At 36.5% G+C, this 17,789-nt stretch overlaps 1 protein-coding gene across 2 annotated transcripts in view; it reads left to right on the forward strand.

Annotated features, from left to right (window-relative positions):
- HECTD2 (HECT domain E3 ubiquitin protein ligase 2) overlaps nt 1–17,789 on the forward strand; it is a 72,888-nt gene that overhangs the window by 34,423 nt on the left and 20,676 nt on the right. For both annotated transcript variants that reach the window (XM_027960547.2, XM_060404612.1), the window contains exons 3-10: nt 5,281–5,419; nt 7,652–7,754; nt 8,302–8,391; nt 9,038–9,102; nt 11,069–11,114; nt 12,831–12,940; nt 14,481–14,629; nt 15,170–15,293. In XM_027960547.2, coding sequence (XP_027816348.1) covers nt 5,281–5,419; nt 7,652–7,754; nt 8,302–8,391; nt 9,038–9,102; nt 11,069–11,114; nt 12,831–12,940; nt 14,481–14,629; nt 15,170–15,293 — 826 coding nt within the window. The remainder of the gene's footprint in view (nt 1–5,280; nt 5,420–7,651; nt 7,755–8,301; nt 8,392–9,037; nt 9,103–11,068; nt 11,115–12,830; nt 12,941–14,480; nt 14,630–15,169; nt 15,294–17,789) is intronic.

Below are 17,789 nucleotides of genomic sequence, written 5' to 3' on the forward strand. Positions count from 1 at the left end.
TGCTGTAGCTATTCTTGTGCATTTGGTCTCCCATATGACTTTTAGAATAAATAAAGTCCAAAATATTGCTGGGATTAAAAAAAAATAATTTTATTTATTCATTTATGGCTGTGCCGGGTCTTCGTTGCTGTGCAGGCTTTCTCTAGTTACAGCGAGGGGGGGCTGCTCTCTAGCTCTGGTTCATGAGCTGCTTCTCATTGTGGTGGCCTCCCTTGTTTCGGAGCATGGGCTCTAGAGCTCGAGGCCATCGGTAGTTGTGGTTCCCTGGCTCTAAAGCACAGACTCAGCAGTTGTGGGGCCCAGTCTGTTGCTCCGTGGCAAATGGGATCTTCCCGGACCCAGGACTGAACCTGCATCTTCCTCCCTGGCAGGTGGATCCTTTGCGTCTGAATCACCAGGGAAGCCTGGGATTTTATTGAACTGTTTTGAATCTGATGACCAGTTAGGGAAAATTGTCTTCTTTAGGATCATCAACCACAAATATGGTATTGCTTTCTATTTATTTAGATCTTTTTTTCAATCTGTAAACAAACTTTTAGTATTTTCTCTACGGAGATTTTACGATTTATTTATTATTATTTTTTAATAGTTTTACAAATTTTAAAAACTGTATTTTATAGTTTGTTGCTAGTTGACTGCTATATATTGGTTTTTTAAAAATCCATGGACCTTACTAAACTCTTAGTTTTTCTATTTTGGATTATTGGCGATATTTGGATTTGTCTGTGTTTATAATTAAATCATTTGAAAATGAAAGTACTGCATCATAAATTATAAGAGAAGACTAGAGCTACATTCAAAATAAAAGTCCTTCAGTATTTTCACTGTGAAATAAAAGAGAGACAATTAATTGGCTTCCAGTGTTGGACTGCTCCAGGACACAGTCCCCAGAGCTCAATTCTCAGGCTTCTTCTCTGTTTACCCTCTCCTTAGGGATCTCGTTAATCGAGCATTTTTACTATGAGCTATAAACCTTCACAGCTCCCCTGCACTGAAGAGTCATATCTACTCAACATCTGCATTTGGATGTCTCATAAACATCTTACCTTAAAATGGCCCAAAGAAAACTTTCTGACTCCCACCCACCCCAACCCCTGAAAAAAAACAAAACTTCCTCTAGTGGTCTGGCATCCGGTCCCATCACTTTGTGGCAAATAGATGGGGAAACAGTGGAAATAGTGGCTGACTTTATTTTTCTGGGCTCCAAAATCACTGCAGATGGTGATTGCAGCCATGAAATTAAAAGATGCTTACTCTTTGGAAGGGAAGTTATGACCAACCTAGACTGCATATTAAAAAGCAGAGACATTACTTTGCCAACAAAGGTCTGTCTAGTCAAGGCTATGGTTTTTCCAGTGGTCATGTATGGATGTGAGAGTTGGACTAGAAAGAAAGCTGAGTGCCGAAGAATTGATGCTTTTGAACTGTGGTGTTGGAGAAGACTCTTGAGAGTCCCTTGGACTGCAAGGAGATCCAACCAGTCCATCCTAAAGGAGATCAGTCCTGGGTGTTTATTGGAAGCTGAAACTCCAATCCTTTGGCCACCTGATACGGAGAGGTGACTCATTGGAAAAGACCCTGATGCTGGGAAAGACTGAGGGCAGGAGGAGAAGGGGACAACAGAGGATGAGATGGTTCGATGGCATCACTGACTCAATGGGCATGGGTTTGGGTGAACTCCAGGAGTTGGTGATGGACAGGGAGGCCTGGCTTGCTGCGGTTCATGGGGTTGCAAAGAGTCGGACACGACTGAGTGACTGAACTGAACTGAGTGGTCTAGTGTTCTCCGTTTCAGTAAATGGTCCCAGTTAATGGTCAAGCTAAATTATCAAAGTCATCTTTGGCTCATCTTTCTTGTAACAAATCCTGGCATTTCTACCTGTCTGCCGACACATCTTCCTATCATTCTATATTGAGAATATGTCACAAATCCTACCATCTCTCATCAGTTTACTACTACCACTCAGGCCCAAGCCACCAGCTATCTCTCACCAAGCCTATTGCCTTACCAGGTATTGATAGATATTAAGCTATAGTAACTGAAATTACTTCGTACAAAAATTAACAGATCAATAGAGTCATATGCATTAGCCCAATAATAGGCTCCAGAATATAGAAGAACTTTATAGATGATAAAAGTATCAAAAAACAGTGTGCAGTGACATACTTTTATACATGGTATTCTGAAATGGGCCATTTAGGGAAAAAAATACATTTTATATTGCATTGCCTCATAAGTTCTAGAAATGATAAAATTGATTGAGCATTTACTATTTGCTAGGCAATGTGGTAAGTATATCCTTCACAGGTACTGCAGTGGAAAAGAAGCACAGATTAGAAGAGATACGTGGTCATCTGCTCTCTAGGTCTCTCGGGAGGGAAGGCTTGGCTCATTAAAAATTACTAAAGGAGTATGTTGATAAAGTAAGTAATGGAAGTATTATTTAAATACTTTCCTGTTTCCAAGACTTGTGGACACAGTTGGGGAAGGAGAAGGTGTGATGAATTGAGAGAGTAGCTTTGAAAAACAGACTCTGCCATATGTAAAACAGATAGCCAGTGGGAATTTGCAATATGATGCAGGGAGCTCAAACCTGGTGCTCTGTGACAACCTAGAGGGCTGGGATGAGGTGGGAGGCGGGAGGGAGGTTTAAGAGTGAGGGGACATATGTATACCTGTGACTGTTTCATGTTGATGTATGGCAGAAACCAGCACAATATTGTAAAGCAATTATCCTCCAATTAAAAATGAATAAAATGAGAAAAATTACTCTTCTGTTTTCAGAAATAAAAGGCAAACAGATTTTAAAGAAGGTAACAGCAGAAGCAGCATTGTTTTTTAATCTGAGTCCCTAGTAAAACACACACACCACCTCTATAGCAAAATTAAACACCTTGGACATCATTTACTACAGAATTAGCTCATAAAATGTCCCTGTAAACCCCAAAAGATAGCAGGACAAACCACCAGAATCAGATGTAAGCAGAAGGAAGCATCTGGGCTGTTTGACAGACTCGAGACCAAGAGAGCTTCCAAATAAGCAGCAGGTATTCACTGGATAAGGGCTTTCCTGGTGGCTGAGATGGTAGAGGATCTGTCTGCAATGCGGGAGACAGGGGTTTGATCCCTGAGTGGGGAAGATCCTCTGAAGAAGGGAATGGCTATTCATTGGAAAGCTCAGGAGGCCAATTGGAGAACAGAAACTGAAATCGGGAGGGGTTTTGCCAAGAGCAGGTGCATGCAGGTGGCCCACGTGAGGTCTGCAGGGAGCAGGTAACCCCTGTGGATTCTCCCAACTAGTGCTTCCTTCCAGGCTGGGGGTGGGTGTGGAGGGCATCCTGAGATTAGAATCAGATTTGAGCAGCTCTGGGACAATAGCGATTAAACACAGAGAAAACCAGAATAAAAGTGGAGCAGGGAAGCAGGGCCTGGAATCCCAGAAAGCAAGCTACCATATATTTGAGTTCTACATAAAAATGAAAAAAGGAGAGCTACACCTCCTTCTAAAAATTTGGGTAATTTCAAATCAAATTGGCTACAAAATTCTATAATTTTTTATTACAAAATTTTATTGTAAAAAAAAATATAATAGCCACTTGAGCAATGAGAGCACATCAGAAACACATGCCCACAAAAAAAAGATAAAATTCTATTTCAAAATGAGCTAAAATTCATTAAGAAAATGACACGACACCTGAAAGAATGCCATAAATTAGAATCGCAAAAAATGAAAGCTGAAGTGACAGTGAAGGAAATAATTAGAATTTAATCTTAGAAATAAACTGGAAGGAGCATAAAAGCAAACAAATGTAAAAGCACCTTATGAGACCTAAAAAATGAGAAAATACTTAACATTTAAAAAGAAATGAGGAAAGAGTTATAAAGAAATTGAGAGAAATTAACTAACATTGGAATAGACAGAGCAGGGAGGGGCTGGTAACACTCTATTTCTTGACTGGTTAGCGGTTCACAGGTGTTTGCCTTGCAGTAATTCTTTAAGCCATACATTTGTTTTATGAGCTATTTCTGTACTTGTTTTATTTTACCATGATATGGTTATGAAATGCAACAAAAAGGCCAGTCATTGAACCAGTAGGTATTTGGGGGAAAAGAAAAGTACATAAACTGTTCATGCAAATTGATGACAAAGTGTTGAAACTCCAACAGAAATTGCAGAGAATATAAATAAGGGACCTACCTATACGATCGACCCTTGAACAACATGGTTTTGAACTGTGTGAGTCCACTTTCAGGCTGATTTTTTTTTTTTCAATAAATTTCTTTTTTTGTTGTTGTTGTTACTGTTCTTAGATCTATTGAGATTTATTTATTTATTTTTTTGTCTCTGCTTTTTTTTTTTTTTTTAGTTTTTATTTTTTAAATTTTAAAATCTTTCATTCTTATATGCGCTCCCAAACATGAACCCCCCTCCCACCTCCCTCCCCATAACATCTCTCTGGGTCATCCCCATGCACCAGCCCCAAGCATGCTGCATCCTGCGTCAGACATAGACTGGCGATTCAATTCTTACATGATAGTATACATGTTAGAATGTCATTCTCCCAAATCATCAGTATAGAAGTACTGTACTACTACAGAATCTGTGTTTGGTTGAATCTGCAGATGCTGAACCGAGGGTGCAGAAGGCCAACTGTAAAATTATGTGAGGGGTTGGTGCCCAAGTTCTGCACCATTCAAGGAGCAACTATATTCAGAAAGCTAATAATCGCTAAAAATATCCACTGAAATAATCTCTAAAAGACAGTTTATAGGAAGGGAGGCGGTGAAAGAAAAATTCTATATTATATCTGTTTTTGTTGTTCATTCCCTACGTTGTGTCTGACTCTTTGTGACCCCATGGACTGTAGCCCACCAGGCTTCTCTGTCCATGGGATTTTCCAGACAAGAATGCTGGAGTGGGTTGTCATTTCCTTCTCCAAGGTATCTTCCCAGCCCTCTGGAGGTGCAGGGATTGAACCTGCATCTCCTGCTTAGCAGGCAGATTCTTTACCACTGAGCCACCTGGGAAGCCCCATATTATATCTGTAGATAACTTTTAATGTCATATAATTTTTCTATCATGGGTGAAATTGGGTAGGGTGACAACAGACTCTCCCAGTAAGTGCCCTTCAGTGTGGTAGGTTTTTCTATTATATTGTCCCAAAGTGAATGCAATAGAAAATAATCCATTCGTTTTCTGTTCATGTTGACTTAGCATGGCATTTTTATAATTTGGAAAAGTTTATGATTAATTGCATTGACTACTTTATCCTTCACAGTGAGAGACCTACCACCAATTTCCCTTGATGTTAGACAAAAACAGCGCATCTCCACAGATCCATTATCATCTGAAATAAAAGCCCCAGTTCTTCCAGAACCCATCCTTCCAGTTCAGCCCAAAACTATGAAAGACTTTCTGTAAGTTTTGGCTCATTGTTACATGTAGACATATAATCAACTGCATGTCAGCATTTCACATAATTTAATATTTTTGTGTGGGAAATTAATTGAACTTATGGCTCATAAGGTATTATAAGAGTGAAGGCACCAATGACTGGATGTCTTAAGTTGAAGGTGAGAACAAATATATAATGTTGCAACAAAAGAAACACTAAATAAGAGAAAATGAGTCAAAACAAGCAAGCAGAGATGAAGGAATGTGTCCTTTTTAAAAAATAAGATTTCATTTACTAAGTGACACACAGACCATGGAGGCTACCTTGCTGCTATTAAGTTGGTACAAAAGTAATATTGGTTTTCGGTCATGAATTTTAAATCATATAACTAGGCTCAAACACATCGTTATTAATCAAAATAGGAACTATTACAGTTGATACATTTTTCCCAACAAGAAATAACTTCTTTCATTCCTGTAGCATAAAAGTCCGTGCTTCAGAACTCAGTGAACTCTTGGAAAGCATTTTCTCCCTCCGGGTGGTTGTGGAGGTGTTTTCCCTCCAAAAAGTTGTCAAGATGCTTGAACAAGTAGCAGTCAGTTGGTAAGAGGTCAGGTGAATATGGCAGACGAGGCAAAACTTCATGGCCTAATTGGTTCAAGTTCTGAAACATTTGCTGTGTGCTGTGTGGTCGGGAGTTGTCATGGAGAATTGGATCCCTTCTGTTGACCAGCACCAGCTGCAAATGTGGCAGTTTTCAGTGCATCTCATCGATTTGCTCAGCAGACTTCTCAGATGTCATGATTTCGCTGGGATTCCAAAAGCTGTAGTGGATCAGACAGGCAGGAGGCCACCAAACAGTGACTATGGTCCTTTTCTGGTGCACGTTTGACTTTGGGAAGTGCTTTGGAGCATCTTCTCTGTCCAGCCATTGAGCTGGTCACTGCCAGTTGTCGTATAACGTCCACCTTTCGTCACAGGTCACAATCCAATCAAGAGATGGTTGGTTGCGTAGAATAAGAGATGACACTTCAAAACGATGGCTTTTTTGATTTGCAGTCAACTCATGAGGCATCCATTTATCGAGCTTTTTCACCTTTCCAGTTTGCTTCAAATGCCGAATGACCTTAGAATGGTCAACGTTGAGCTTTTTGGCAACTTCTCATGTAGTTATGAGAAGAACAGCTTCAATAAAGGCTCTCAGTTGGTCATAGTTAACTTCCAATGGCCAGCCACTATGCTCCTCATCATCAAGGCTCTCATTTCCTTTGCAAAACTTCTTGAAGCACCACTGCACTGTACATTGGTTAGCAGTTCCTGGGCCAAATGTGTTGTTGATATTGTTAATTGTCTCCACTGCTTTATGACCCATTTTGAGCTCGAATACAAAAATTGCTCAAATTAGCTTTTTGTCTAACATTATTTCTGTAGTCTAAAATATAAAATAAACAGCTAGTAATAAGTCATTAGCAAAAAAACATAAAGCAAGAAATGTGCATTAAAATGATGTATCATAACATAACCACATTTATTTAAGAGTGTATTCCCATGTCAGAGGGCAAAGTTCAACAATGCAAAACCACATTTACTTTTTGCACCAACCTAATAATAAAAACCAAATGGATACTCAAAGGACTAAGTGAGAAAGAGAAAGTAGGGATAGAATGTAAACAAAATCTGTCAAGAAATTTGGCTGGAAAGGAAAGAAAGAGCATGTCAAAATGAACTTTTAAAAACAATTTGTGTCTTTATTTTGCCTGCGCTGGGTCTTTGCTGTTGTGCATGGACTTTCTCTAGTGTGGCAAGTGGGGGCTGCTTCCTGGTTGTGGTACATGGGCTCCTTATTGCAGTGGCGCCCCTTGTTGCAGAGCCCAGGCTCTAGGCACACGGGCTCAGTGGTTGTGATGCTTGGGCTTAGTTGTTCCGTGGCACGTGGGATCCTCCCAGGCCAGGAGTCTAACTGGCGTCCCCTGCATTGCAAGGTGGATTCACAACCCATGGACCACCAGGGAAGCCCAAAAGTGAACTTTTAAAAAAGCAAATAAATGGGAAAGTTGAAGCTGGATTAATATCTTAATCTAATTAAAAATTATAAATTCAGAAACCACGTATTTACATTAACTGGAACACATTCCTATATTCAGCTTCATTATTTCAAGTTGCATGTTGGGTAACGTTTATCTGTAAAGAATCAGTGCTGTATTATCTGAATAATGTTTTTATCTGTTGTGGCTAATAAATGCTTTTATTTTAGGGAAGATGTAGAAAAAGCTAAGTCATCAGGAGATTGGAAAACAGTATATGATTTTTATCTTACAACATTTGATTCTTTTCCAGAACTAAGTGCTGCATTTAAGGTAATAACACGTAAAGCACATTTTTCACTTTTTAAATTTTCCCCCAAAAAAGACACTGAATTTACCTCTTTTTCTACCCAGTATTGGCTTAAGCAGCTACTTAAGCAAATATAAATATGTATTAATTCTGAAATTATAGGTATCACAATAATTACTTAAGTGATATCTTAAAAATTGTTTTTATTTGTACTAATGTAATACTTGAGATAGTTAGATAACCTCACTGACGCTATGGACATGAATTTGAGCAAACCCCAGGAGATAGCAGAGAACAGGGAAGCCTGGCGTGCTGCAGTCCATGGGATCACAAAGAGTCAAACATGACTTAGCAAATAACAACAACGTTTGACTCCATTCTTTAAGTTTTGGAAAAGGAAAGTATTAAAATAATCCTGTGTATTTATTTTCCTTTTTAGCAATTTGTAACATTTCTTTTATATCATCATACTAAGTATTACAAATTATGAAGGAATAGTTATGATTCAGATATTACTTAGACTAGTTCCTAAAATGTTATATACACTTAGTTCTTTAATTGAATTTTCAGAAAGATGCCTCTGCCTCATTCAATACTATTGAAGACTCTGGGATTAATGCTAAATTTGTGAATGCTGTATATGATGCCTTACTTAATACTGTAAGTATCATTTATGAACACAGGCAAATCATACAATTGTTTGAGTCTATACTGTACTTTGAAATCAGCCACACAAATGTTGTAAAACTCACCTTGTAACATAATTACATAAGAAACTTTGAAATTCTCAGAAAGTTAGGTTATTTTTTAATTCTTATATTTTTTTAATTGAAAAGTTTTTTCAAATTCTGTAAGAAAAATTTTTTATGTTTTTTTTAACATAATTTGGTTGTACTTTATAATGAACTGTGGACTTCACTGCTAATTATAACATATAAATATGTATAAAATGTATGCCATCATTTTATATTGTTAAACATGCTATTCTTCAGTTTGTGTTAATGATTTAATATTGTTTGCTCCAGAGACAGTGAAATTATTTTTCTTTTTCTGTTTTTCACTGTTACATAAAACTGACGGTAATCATCAAACAGCCAGCACGTATGTTTGTGCAGGTTGTACAGTGCACATCCCAGGGAACATTTTCATTGTAATCTTTCAGAAGTGAAATTGAGACCACCATAAATGGCAGTAATCGGTCATCAAGCCCAATTTTAACCACTGAAACATCTGTAAATATAAGTAACATATAAAAGTCACCTAAATATCTAATTGTAATTATTTCATGATTTTCTTTTGCCTACAGCCTCAAGACATTCAGAAGACAGTATTAAAGGGAATCATTAACAGCCTGTTACAAGAATGGAAAGGGTAATTGTGACCAATATTGTAGTTGTAGCTCCTCAGTATAGATGGTTAATCTGTTCACCTCATCCAACTTTAATATATATGTGTGTGTTTTACTCAGAAAAGATTTTAGTTGATGCAGTAAAAACATAGAATGAAATTGTAAACCATTTATAACAAAGCTTTTTAACTCGAGACTTATGACTTATTGGGAGGATCCACATGTAAGCCTCAGAGGATCTGTGAATTCTTTAAAACTATATAAAATCTGTTGTGTAGAGATATATGTGCTTTACAAAAATAGGATGAGTGGTTAAATCAGTAACCTAGAATGAAATAATATGAACATTAAATATATGCTTGGGCTTCTAGGTAGCAGAGTAGACATTTCCTTATTTCTAATATAAGCAAACATAAATTTAGCCACTAAAATATTTTTTTCTGGAACTAAATATTGAATTGTTATATAAAGAATGGACAGTGTAATTGATAGTGTTTGGAATATGCAGAACACAAAAATACAGTTTTAAAAGTACATATTTAAATTGATATTACTTAAATAACAATTTAAATAATAGCTGCTGTTAAAGCCGAGCAATGCCGTTAGCTTATAATTTAAATGTTTATATTAAGCCTGGTTTGAAAATACCAAACCACAGTTCTTAAATATGTTAAATATTTTAACATTGTTCCAATTTTCAAGGAAATTTATGGTTCTTATAGAACATTGAGAAAAGGCAGAATAGTATTAAAGAAGTAAAAATGTAACTGTGCAGCTTTTTTCTAGTTGTCTTTTTAAAACAATTGAAATCACATCATATTTTCATGTGATTTTTATCTTAATATTTTCCCAGTTTATCGTTCTTGTAATACTTTTGCATTTTCCTTGAATTTTATGTTTCTGGTTGAATATATAATGCCTCATTGGAGATGAAGAGGAAAAATTAGAATGTCCAAAGAATGCTTAGGAGAGTGAGGAGCTCCAGTGGTTTGAAACTGCAGGACCTTAGTCCCCTCTGAGCACGCTCCCACAGCTTTCTAACCCCTGCTCCTCAAATGTGTACCTGAGACAGATTAAAATAATTTGATGCAACTTACGTATGAAAGGATCATGTGGTCTCTACCCCCAAAATTGTGCTTTATTTTGGGCTTATAGTAACAACAACAAGATCTATAGCTTATTGACTGTTTACTATGGGCTAATCACCTTTCAAATGATTTTGCATGTATTTCTCATATTGAATCTTCACTGCAATCCTGTGAAATAGGTAATAGGATTATTTTCACTTCACACTTGAGGAAATTAATTTACAGAGAAGTAAACTGCCTAGGTTAACACAATAAGTGCCTTAGTCATAATTAGAACCCAGGCTGTCTGGCAAAAGAGCCTATGATCTTAACCACCATTTCTGTGCCCAAAGCTGTACACTGTACTAAAATACTGGTGCATAGGACAGGAAGATGGACATTTTAATGGTACAGCTATAAAATGGAAAAAAAAAACCAGGACTCTTATCACCAGGAATTTTAATGTTTATGAATTGCTTTGATCTTATTAAAATATTTTCAAATATAATTTATAAAATAAAACAATAGTCCCATTGAGAAAATAATCTGAAAATTATATAGACTACTATAGAAAGAAATAGTTGAGATTTTATTTAAACCCAAATAATTTAAATCATTATTCAGTCAGATAATTCTTCCACAGAGGAATATTACTACTAATTTTAAAATTATATATATATAATATACATACATACATATAAATTTCAAAATTTAATACACATTTATTTATATGTCAGATGATGTGGCTTTACATTTATAAAGGGCATCTAGTACACTTTAGGCAATGATTTACTTTTATGTTTTCAGATTTAAGTCTAGGTTTTAGCTTTTATCAAGTTAATTCCCACAGAAACATTGGTAATTTTTATTAGATGGTGTAAGATTAAGCATCTCTCATCAGTTACACTCCTTTCTTTTTCAGTCCACGAACAAAAGATGATCTTAGAGCATATTTTATACTTTTACAGGTAAGAAAGCAAGAACTTAGTTGAAATTGTATAATTCATATTTCAGTCTGTACACGTGTAAGTAAAAAGACATCCACTACTAAGTATTATTTTGAGCAGCGTTTCTGATACTTTTTAGATTATAATTACTTTTAATCAGAGAATTGAAGCTATAACAAACAGTGGGAAGCTAAGTGATCTCCAGAATTAATATTTTAATTTAGCTCTTGCCTTCCTGCTGTTGAATTCTGGAACAAAGAGAATAGAAGCACTTCTTCCCCCTCGAGTCAACTTCCTTTCTTGTAACTAGTTTTTTAAGGGGGCTTCAAAACCCTTTTTTGTTTCCCAATTAGTAGGTTTCTAACTTTCCAATAAATATTTAAGCTAGAATTCTAATGGAAAAATCAAAGTGGTTGTTTATGTTTGCTAAAGCAAAGATGATGAACTTTTTCCTCTCAAGAGATACAGATTCATTGATATAAATAAATAAATAAGGTCCAAACAAATGAAAAGTAATTTTAACTTTTATAATTTTTTGAGAAGTGTGGTATTCCCATAGCTAGCATACTATATTTGTATTATTCTTCACAGTTTACCGAAGATGGTTGTATAGATTATTATCTCATTTAAAGATAAGAAAAATTATGTTAAATAAGATATAATGTTTAATTTAATATTATGTCCAATAAAAAAATATGGAAGATATGGGTAGAAGGAGGAGAAGAGAGGAAAAAAGAAAAAGAAGAAAAAGTAGGGGGAAATAGGGGGAAACAGATAAAAGGCAGTTGAGAGATGTAAGGAGAGGAAGGGGAGGTAAAAAGGTAAGAAGAGAAAGACAAAACTGGCCAAAAAACAATAAAGGAAATATATGTGAAGATAATAAAAGCTAGAAAGTGACAACATGAAGCTCAGATTTTTAGGAGAGAGTATTTGATCCTCAGTAAACTCTACGCATAAGAGCTATCACTTAAATGAGATTATCAGCAGGGGTCACTCCCTCATTTTGAACCATCCTGACCATAAGTCAGGATGGTTTTGAAAAACGTGGTGCTCTTTTCTTTTTTACAATTTCAGTTTATTGTTCAGTAATACTCATTTTTACCATCAAGTTCTGAAATGTACGTTGAGTTTTAGATTTTGGAAATGTAACTAGAGTTTGTGCTTGGTTTATAAGCTCTCCTTTAACATTTAAAAGTTCTCAGGAGCTGTTAGGTGATTCCTTTCACATTGCAAAAGTTTCATTACCAGCTTTTATTTTTCTAGCATTCTCTGTTCCTCCCCTTTTTTTTAAATCAAGAGAGAACCAGGTTTTTGCTTAATTGGAAAGGCGTGATTCCCTCCATTTATACTAGGCAGTGAGCTAGGTGCTTTGTGTTATAGTTTTTTTTAATACTCAAAACAGTCTCCAAGATAGATATTATCATTCCCATTTTCTAGATGAAGAAGTTGAGCATCAAAGTTTAAGGAACATTCTTAAGGGCATATAGTAGTAAGTGGTAGAATTAGCCCTCAGACCTAAATCTTTCTTAATTCAAAGCCACTGGACCGTTGTGGAAATCCAAGTCTCTGTTAATTAAATAGTGAAACAAATAGATTCTTATTTTAAAGGATTTCACCTAGTATTTCATAATCTCAAATTTAGTTTTCTGAATTTGCCACTTAGCTCATTAAGCTTAGTGTCTTTCCTTTTACATGTTAACACAATTTTAACACAATTATCTTCAATATCTTTTTCAGAATCCTCAATTTAATAACACATCTACGTATGTCATCTATGCCCACTTGCTACGACAGACAGCCAGCTTAGTGGAAGCTGACCATCATTTCCTAGCTCACTGGTTTAAAAAGTAAATTACTCTATGATATTAAGAACTTTTAATTTTATAATGATGTTAAATGTTTTCAGGTCTTTAGAAATGACAGTGCTTCAGAAGCCAATTACAAGTGTTTTATATAGTACTACATAGAGGATACATTAAAGATCTGTTTTGTGTGTAAGTAACCATTTTGCTTGTACCAGACGTTGAGATTTCTGTCCACCGCTTTTGTATTTTGTACAGCACAGTCCTATCGTTGAACATATTAGCCATCAATTTATAAAAGTACAGTATTTTTTTCACAGTACTGTACTTACATTAACAATTACTTTTCCCTATGACTAATACAAGCTAAAGAAGCTAAATCGTCCCAAAATTAATTTTAAATACAGTCATTTCTCATTATTAGCAATAGTTACGTTCTATAAAGCTACTGTGAGTACTGAATTGGTCAATAGTGAACTATTATTCCCACTCAGAAGGGTTAGATTCCTACAAGCCTTTGCTCACAACATTTCCATCAGCATATCAGTACATAGCCTTACTTTATCTGTGTTTCATTTTAAAGACACCTTATTTGATAAAATCATTATTTTATTAACATTCAACTCACAGCCAACAAAAGGTGGAGAATCTGCCTGCAATGCAAGAGACCCGGATTCAATCCCTGGGTTGGGAAGATCCCCTCTAGAAGAGAATGGCAACCCACTCCAGTATTCTTGCCTGGAAAATTCCGTGGACCAAGGAGCCTGGCAGGCTACAGTCCATGGGGTCACAAAGAGTCAGACACAAGTGAGCAGCTGACACACCGCCAACAGCATCATAACTCATGTCTGAGCAAAGTTTATTGGACACAAGTACCTTCTCCGTAAGGCACATCACATCCTTCTTAGGAACACTAGTCAGAACTTTATTTATTTATTTTTTTTAGTTCTTTATTTTTTTAATTTTAAAATCTTTAATTCTTACATGCGTTCCCAAACATGAACCCCCTCCCACCTCCCTCCCCATAGTCAGAACTTTAGAACTAGCACTAGAGTTAGGGGCAAAATCACAAATGAAAAGCATAAGAATTTGAAAACCATGACCCGAGTAGATTGCATAAAGAATACTTATTTGCAGTATGAGAGCTAAAACAAGGAGGCAGAGCGTCACCTTATTCATCCTCAGCATAAGCAACTCCCGTTTTTGGTCACTCTTTGCACTCCTATGAAATGACCACAAAAGCGCCACAATCATTTATTTGGGGTTTAGAATTAAATAGTAGGAAATGGGTGAATTTGCAAATACAGAGTCTATGAATGAGGAGTGACTGAATACTAAAAGCCTTAAAAGTGAAATGCTTAATGCTAACTTTATAGTAATCTTGGTGTTTATTTCTTATTTAATTAAGAAATGATATTTGAGGTAAAATTTTGCATCTTTTCAAATTTGGGGCAATTAAAGAAATAGAATTTGGGGAAATAGTCTGAAGTTTTATGCATAAAGGATAAACTTTGATCTGTAACAAATATATTGCCAAAATAGAAAATGTGAATTTTGATTGGAATTATTTCAAAATCTTTACCAGATTATCCCAGAAGAGGTTCAAACCATTGGTAGAGAGATTGCTGCAGTTTATTTCTTTACGCCTGTTTCCTGCAAAACCTGAAGAATTTCCACCTATATCAAAGTGTTCGTGGTGGATCCCATCAGCATCTAAAGTATTGGCTTTACTTAGTAGGTTTTATTATTCAATCATCTTTACTTTGCTTTTATTAAATATAAGGATATTTCCATAAGGATCTCAAAATACTATAGAAGCATGATGTACATCTTCAATCATTCCTTTGAGGAGGAGAGTTGTAGTAAAGTATTTTCTGTTTTGCTAATGGATTTCACAATTAATGTGTAAGCATGAGAAAGCTTTATGCATTTTATGGAGCAGAATCCTGTTTTATGGCTGCCAACCGCATATGGCCTCCTAAGTAGTGGTTCCTAAGAATACACGAACTTATATCCACTCCTGAGTGTGCCATTTGCTTACTCCCTTTACTATGCTGTTATAATCCTCACCATTCAGGTTCTCTTTTAAAGCAAGTAATTATCAGCTGCATTTTGACCTTAATTTTAAAACTACCTTCTTCATTCAGCACTACAATTGCTGAAAAGAGGAATTTCTAGATAAAGGCTTTCCGGTGGGCATTAAAATATTCTTCCTACTAGAGTGAATCATGTACGTATTGGGAAAGATCATTATGTTAGAATTTATCTTTACAGATACTGCGAACAATTTGGTTCACCCTCCCCTTATTCCTTATACTGATTTCTATAATTCTACATTGGATCACATTGACCTCATGGAAGAATACCACACCTGGCAGAGCTTTGGAAACTCTCACAGGTATGATCAAAAGTTCATTTGCGTATTCACCTGAATAAAATACTATTCAAAATAATGACTGGCTTTTAAATGTGTGTAAGTAAATTTACATGTACTCATACCTTAACATATAAACTTTTAAGTGTATTTTAGATATCCAGCCTTGAAATCATTATATCATTATATTTCCTAAAGCATCATCTTTTTCTATTTCATCTGAATTTATGTTTTATGTTAATATATTGATTTTTGTTTGGTTAGTAACATCTTTTTAAGGGAAAAGTTCTTAGTATGCAGTTTCTTATAAATTTTCTTATTCTGTGTGCCATCACCCAACACGGAGGTCAACAAACGTTTTCTGGGAAGTACAGGATTATAAATGTATCTGGCTCTTTGGGCTGTGCAGGCTCTGGTCTACCATTATAGCACAAAACAGCCTTAGAAAATATGTAACTGAAAGGGTGTGTCTGTGTTCCAGAGCTTTACTCACGAGCCTGGGTTGTAGGCCATGTTGGTCCCATGGACCATGGTATGCTGGTGCCGGACCTCACACAGTGATCACACGTGTGTGCACATACACACGTGAATTCACTCCTTTTCTCCCTCTTCCTGTAGATGAAGTGTTTGTTCTTTATACACAGCATTAAAAGAATGGGTGGGACAGAGAGAGGGCGTCACCAGAAACGGTTTGTTACATTAGTGTAATTGATTTTCAAAACACTTCACCAAATGCTTCATTACCCTGCACCTTATAGTCACACTTACAGTTTGGATTAAACCAGCAAGACTATCCCAGACATAATTTATTCCTAGACTCTGAGATGTCCTACAGAATGCATTATTCTAAGAGAGACTGAGAGATATGATATGGATATGAGTAACCCAAAACCCCAGAATGGGTTCAAGCTTCCAGGGACCCTTTCCACCAGAATTGACCTAAAACATACACTAGAATTGGAGAAGGCAATGGCACCCCACTCCAGTACTCTTGCCTGGAAAATCCCATGGACGGAGGAGCCTAGAAGGCTGCAGTCCATGGGGTCGCTGAGGGTCGGATACGACTGAGCAACTTCACTTTCACTTTTCACTTTCATGCATTGGAGAAGGAAATGGCAACCCACTCCAGTGTTCTTGCCTGGAGAATCCCAGGGACGGGGGAGCCTAGTGGGCTGCTGTCTCTGGGGTCGCACAGAGTTGGACATGACTGAAGTGACTTAGTAGTAGTAGTAGTATAGACTAGAATCCTGGATATATTTCATTCCACGCCTGAACTGAGTAAGAATTCCATTTCTGGGGGACCGTGGCCAGTCTGATGGAGTTTTTTCTTTACAGAGTTTATTCTACAAAGATATTTTTTGTCCCACTGTAATGTATTTGTAATGTTTTAGACAAATCTACTATACAATGCCAAGAGTTACTGTGCATATTTCAGTGACATCTTTTAATGCAAAGCTCCTCTAAACACTGTAGGGTAACATTGTATACCAAGAATGAGTTATAGAGGTTTGATCCTATGATCCCTTCAGCCCTTGGGACCTAGAAGGGGATCAGAGCCCCAGGGCAAGTCACTGTCTGGCCAAGGCTAGCCTCTTGTGTTTATCTCAGTGTGTCATACACAGAGTATCATTTGTCTATGTGCTGTGACTAGAGAAGGGCTAAGAACACTATTTTAAAGTACGCAGTTAGACCAGCATTATCCTACTAAGTTCATTGCACTTCTTTTTGTTTCCAAATTTTTAGTTAGCACTTTGTGATTCAAAATTATTACACATTAATACTGAGCAATTTTCTTACTGCTCTCTAACAGTTTCGTTTCAAGAGGAAAACCCTTTCATCTTCAGGTCATTCCAGGGCTATCTCCTTTTTCCTCCTAATGCCTGCATCACAGTGTGACCAGTGGTCACACACGTGCTGATCAGCTGTCCTTGGATGTGTTCCAACTACGGCTGATGGATTCATTACAGCCACTTCTGTGGGCGTCTAGCTCCCGAAGGGTCGTTGCTGCCTTACTAGTTCCCTCTGAATGCATTTTATCTGTGTGCTTTATGGCTCTTTTATATAACAGAGCGAGCTCTGACCCAGGAAAGAAGTTGTTTTCATAACTTTTGATCATGTGTGTTTACAAATACATACCATTTCATATTACTGCATCATTAAATAACAGTGCTAAAGCAGCACTTTTTCTTTTCTTTTATTACTCTTAAATGTGTTACTTTTCCTACCATAGTTCTTGCTAGATTTCCTCATTTCTGATGTATAAGCATTTCTGATGCATATGCATACTCACAGAGTAATGCATTCTTGTATTAATTTCTGCACATGATTTTCTGTCCTAATCCTTCATCAGCACTCCTGCCTCCTGTTTCTGATGTTGGCCATATTTTGCCCAGGTAATGATGTACAAGTGGCTGCGTAAACTGAGATTATTTGTATAAACAGTGTAAGCTGTCAGCACATATTTCAGAACATTGGATGTAGCTTCCTCTAGGGAATAAAGCCACTGCACATCAGATAATG

The sequence above is a fragment of the Ovis aries genome, chromosome 22 (assembly GCF_016772045.2).
Source record: "Ovis aries strain OAR_USU_Benz2616 breed Rambouillet chromosome 22, ARS-UI_Ramb_v3.0, whole genome shotgun sequence".
Taxonomy (NCBI): Eukaryota; Metazoa; Chordata; class Mammalia; order Artiodactyla; family Bovidae; genus Ovis; species Ovis aries.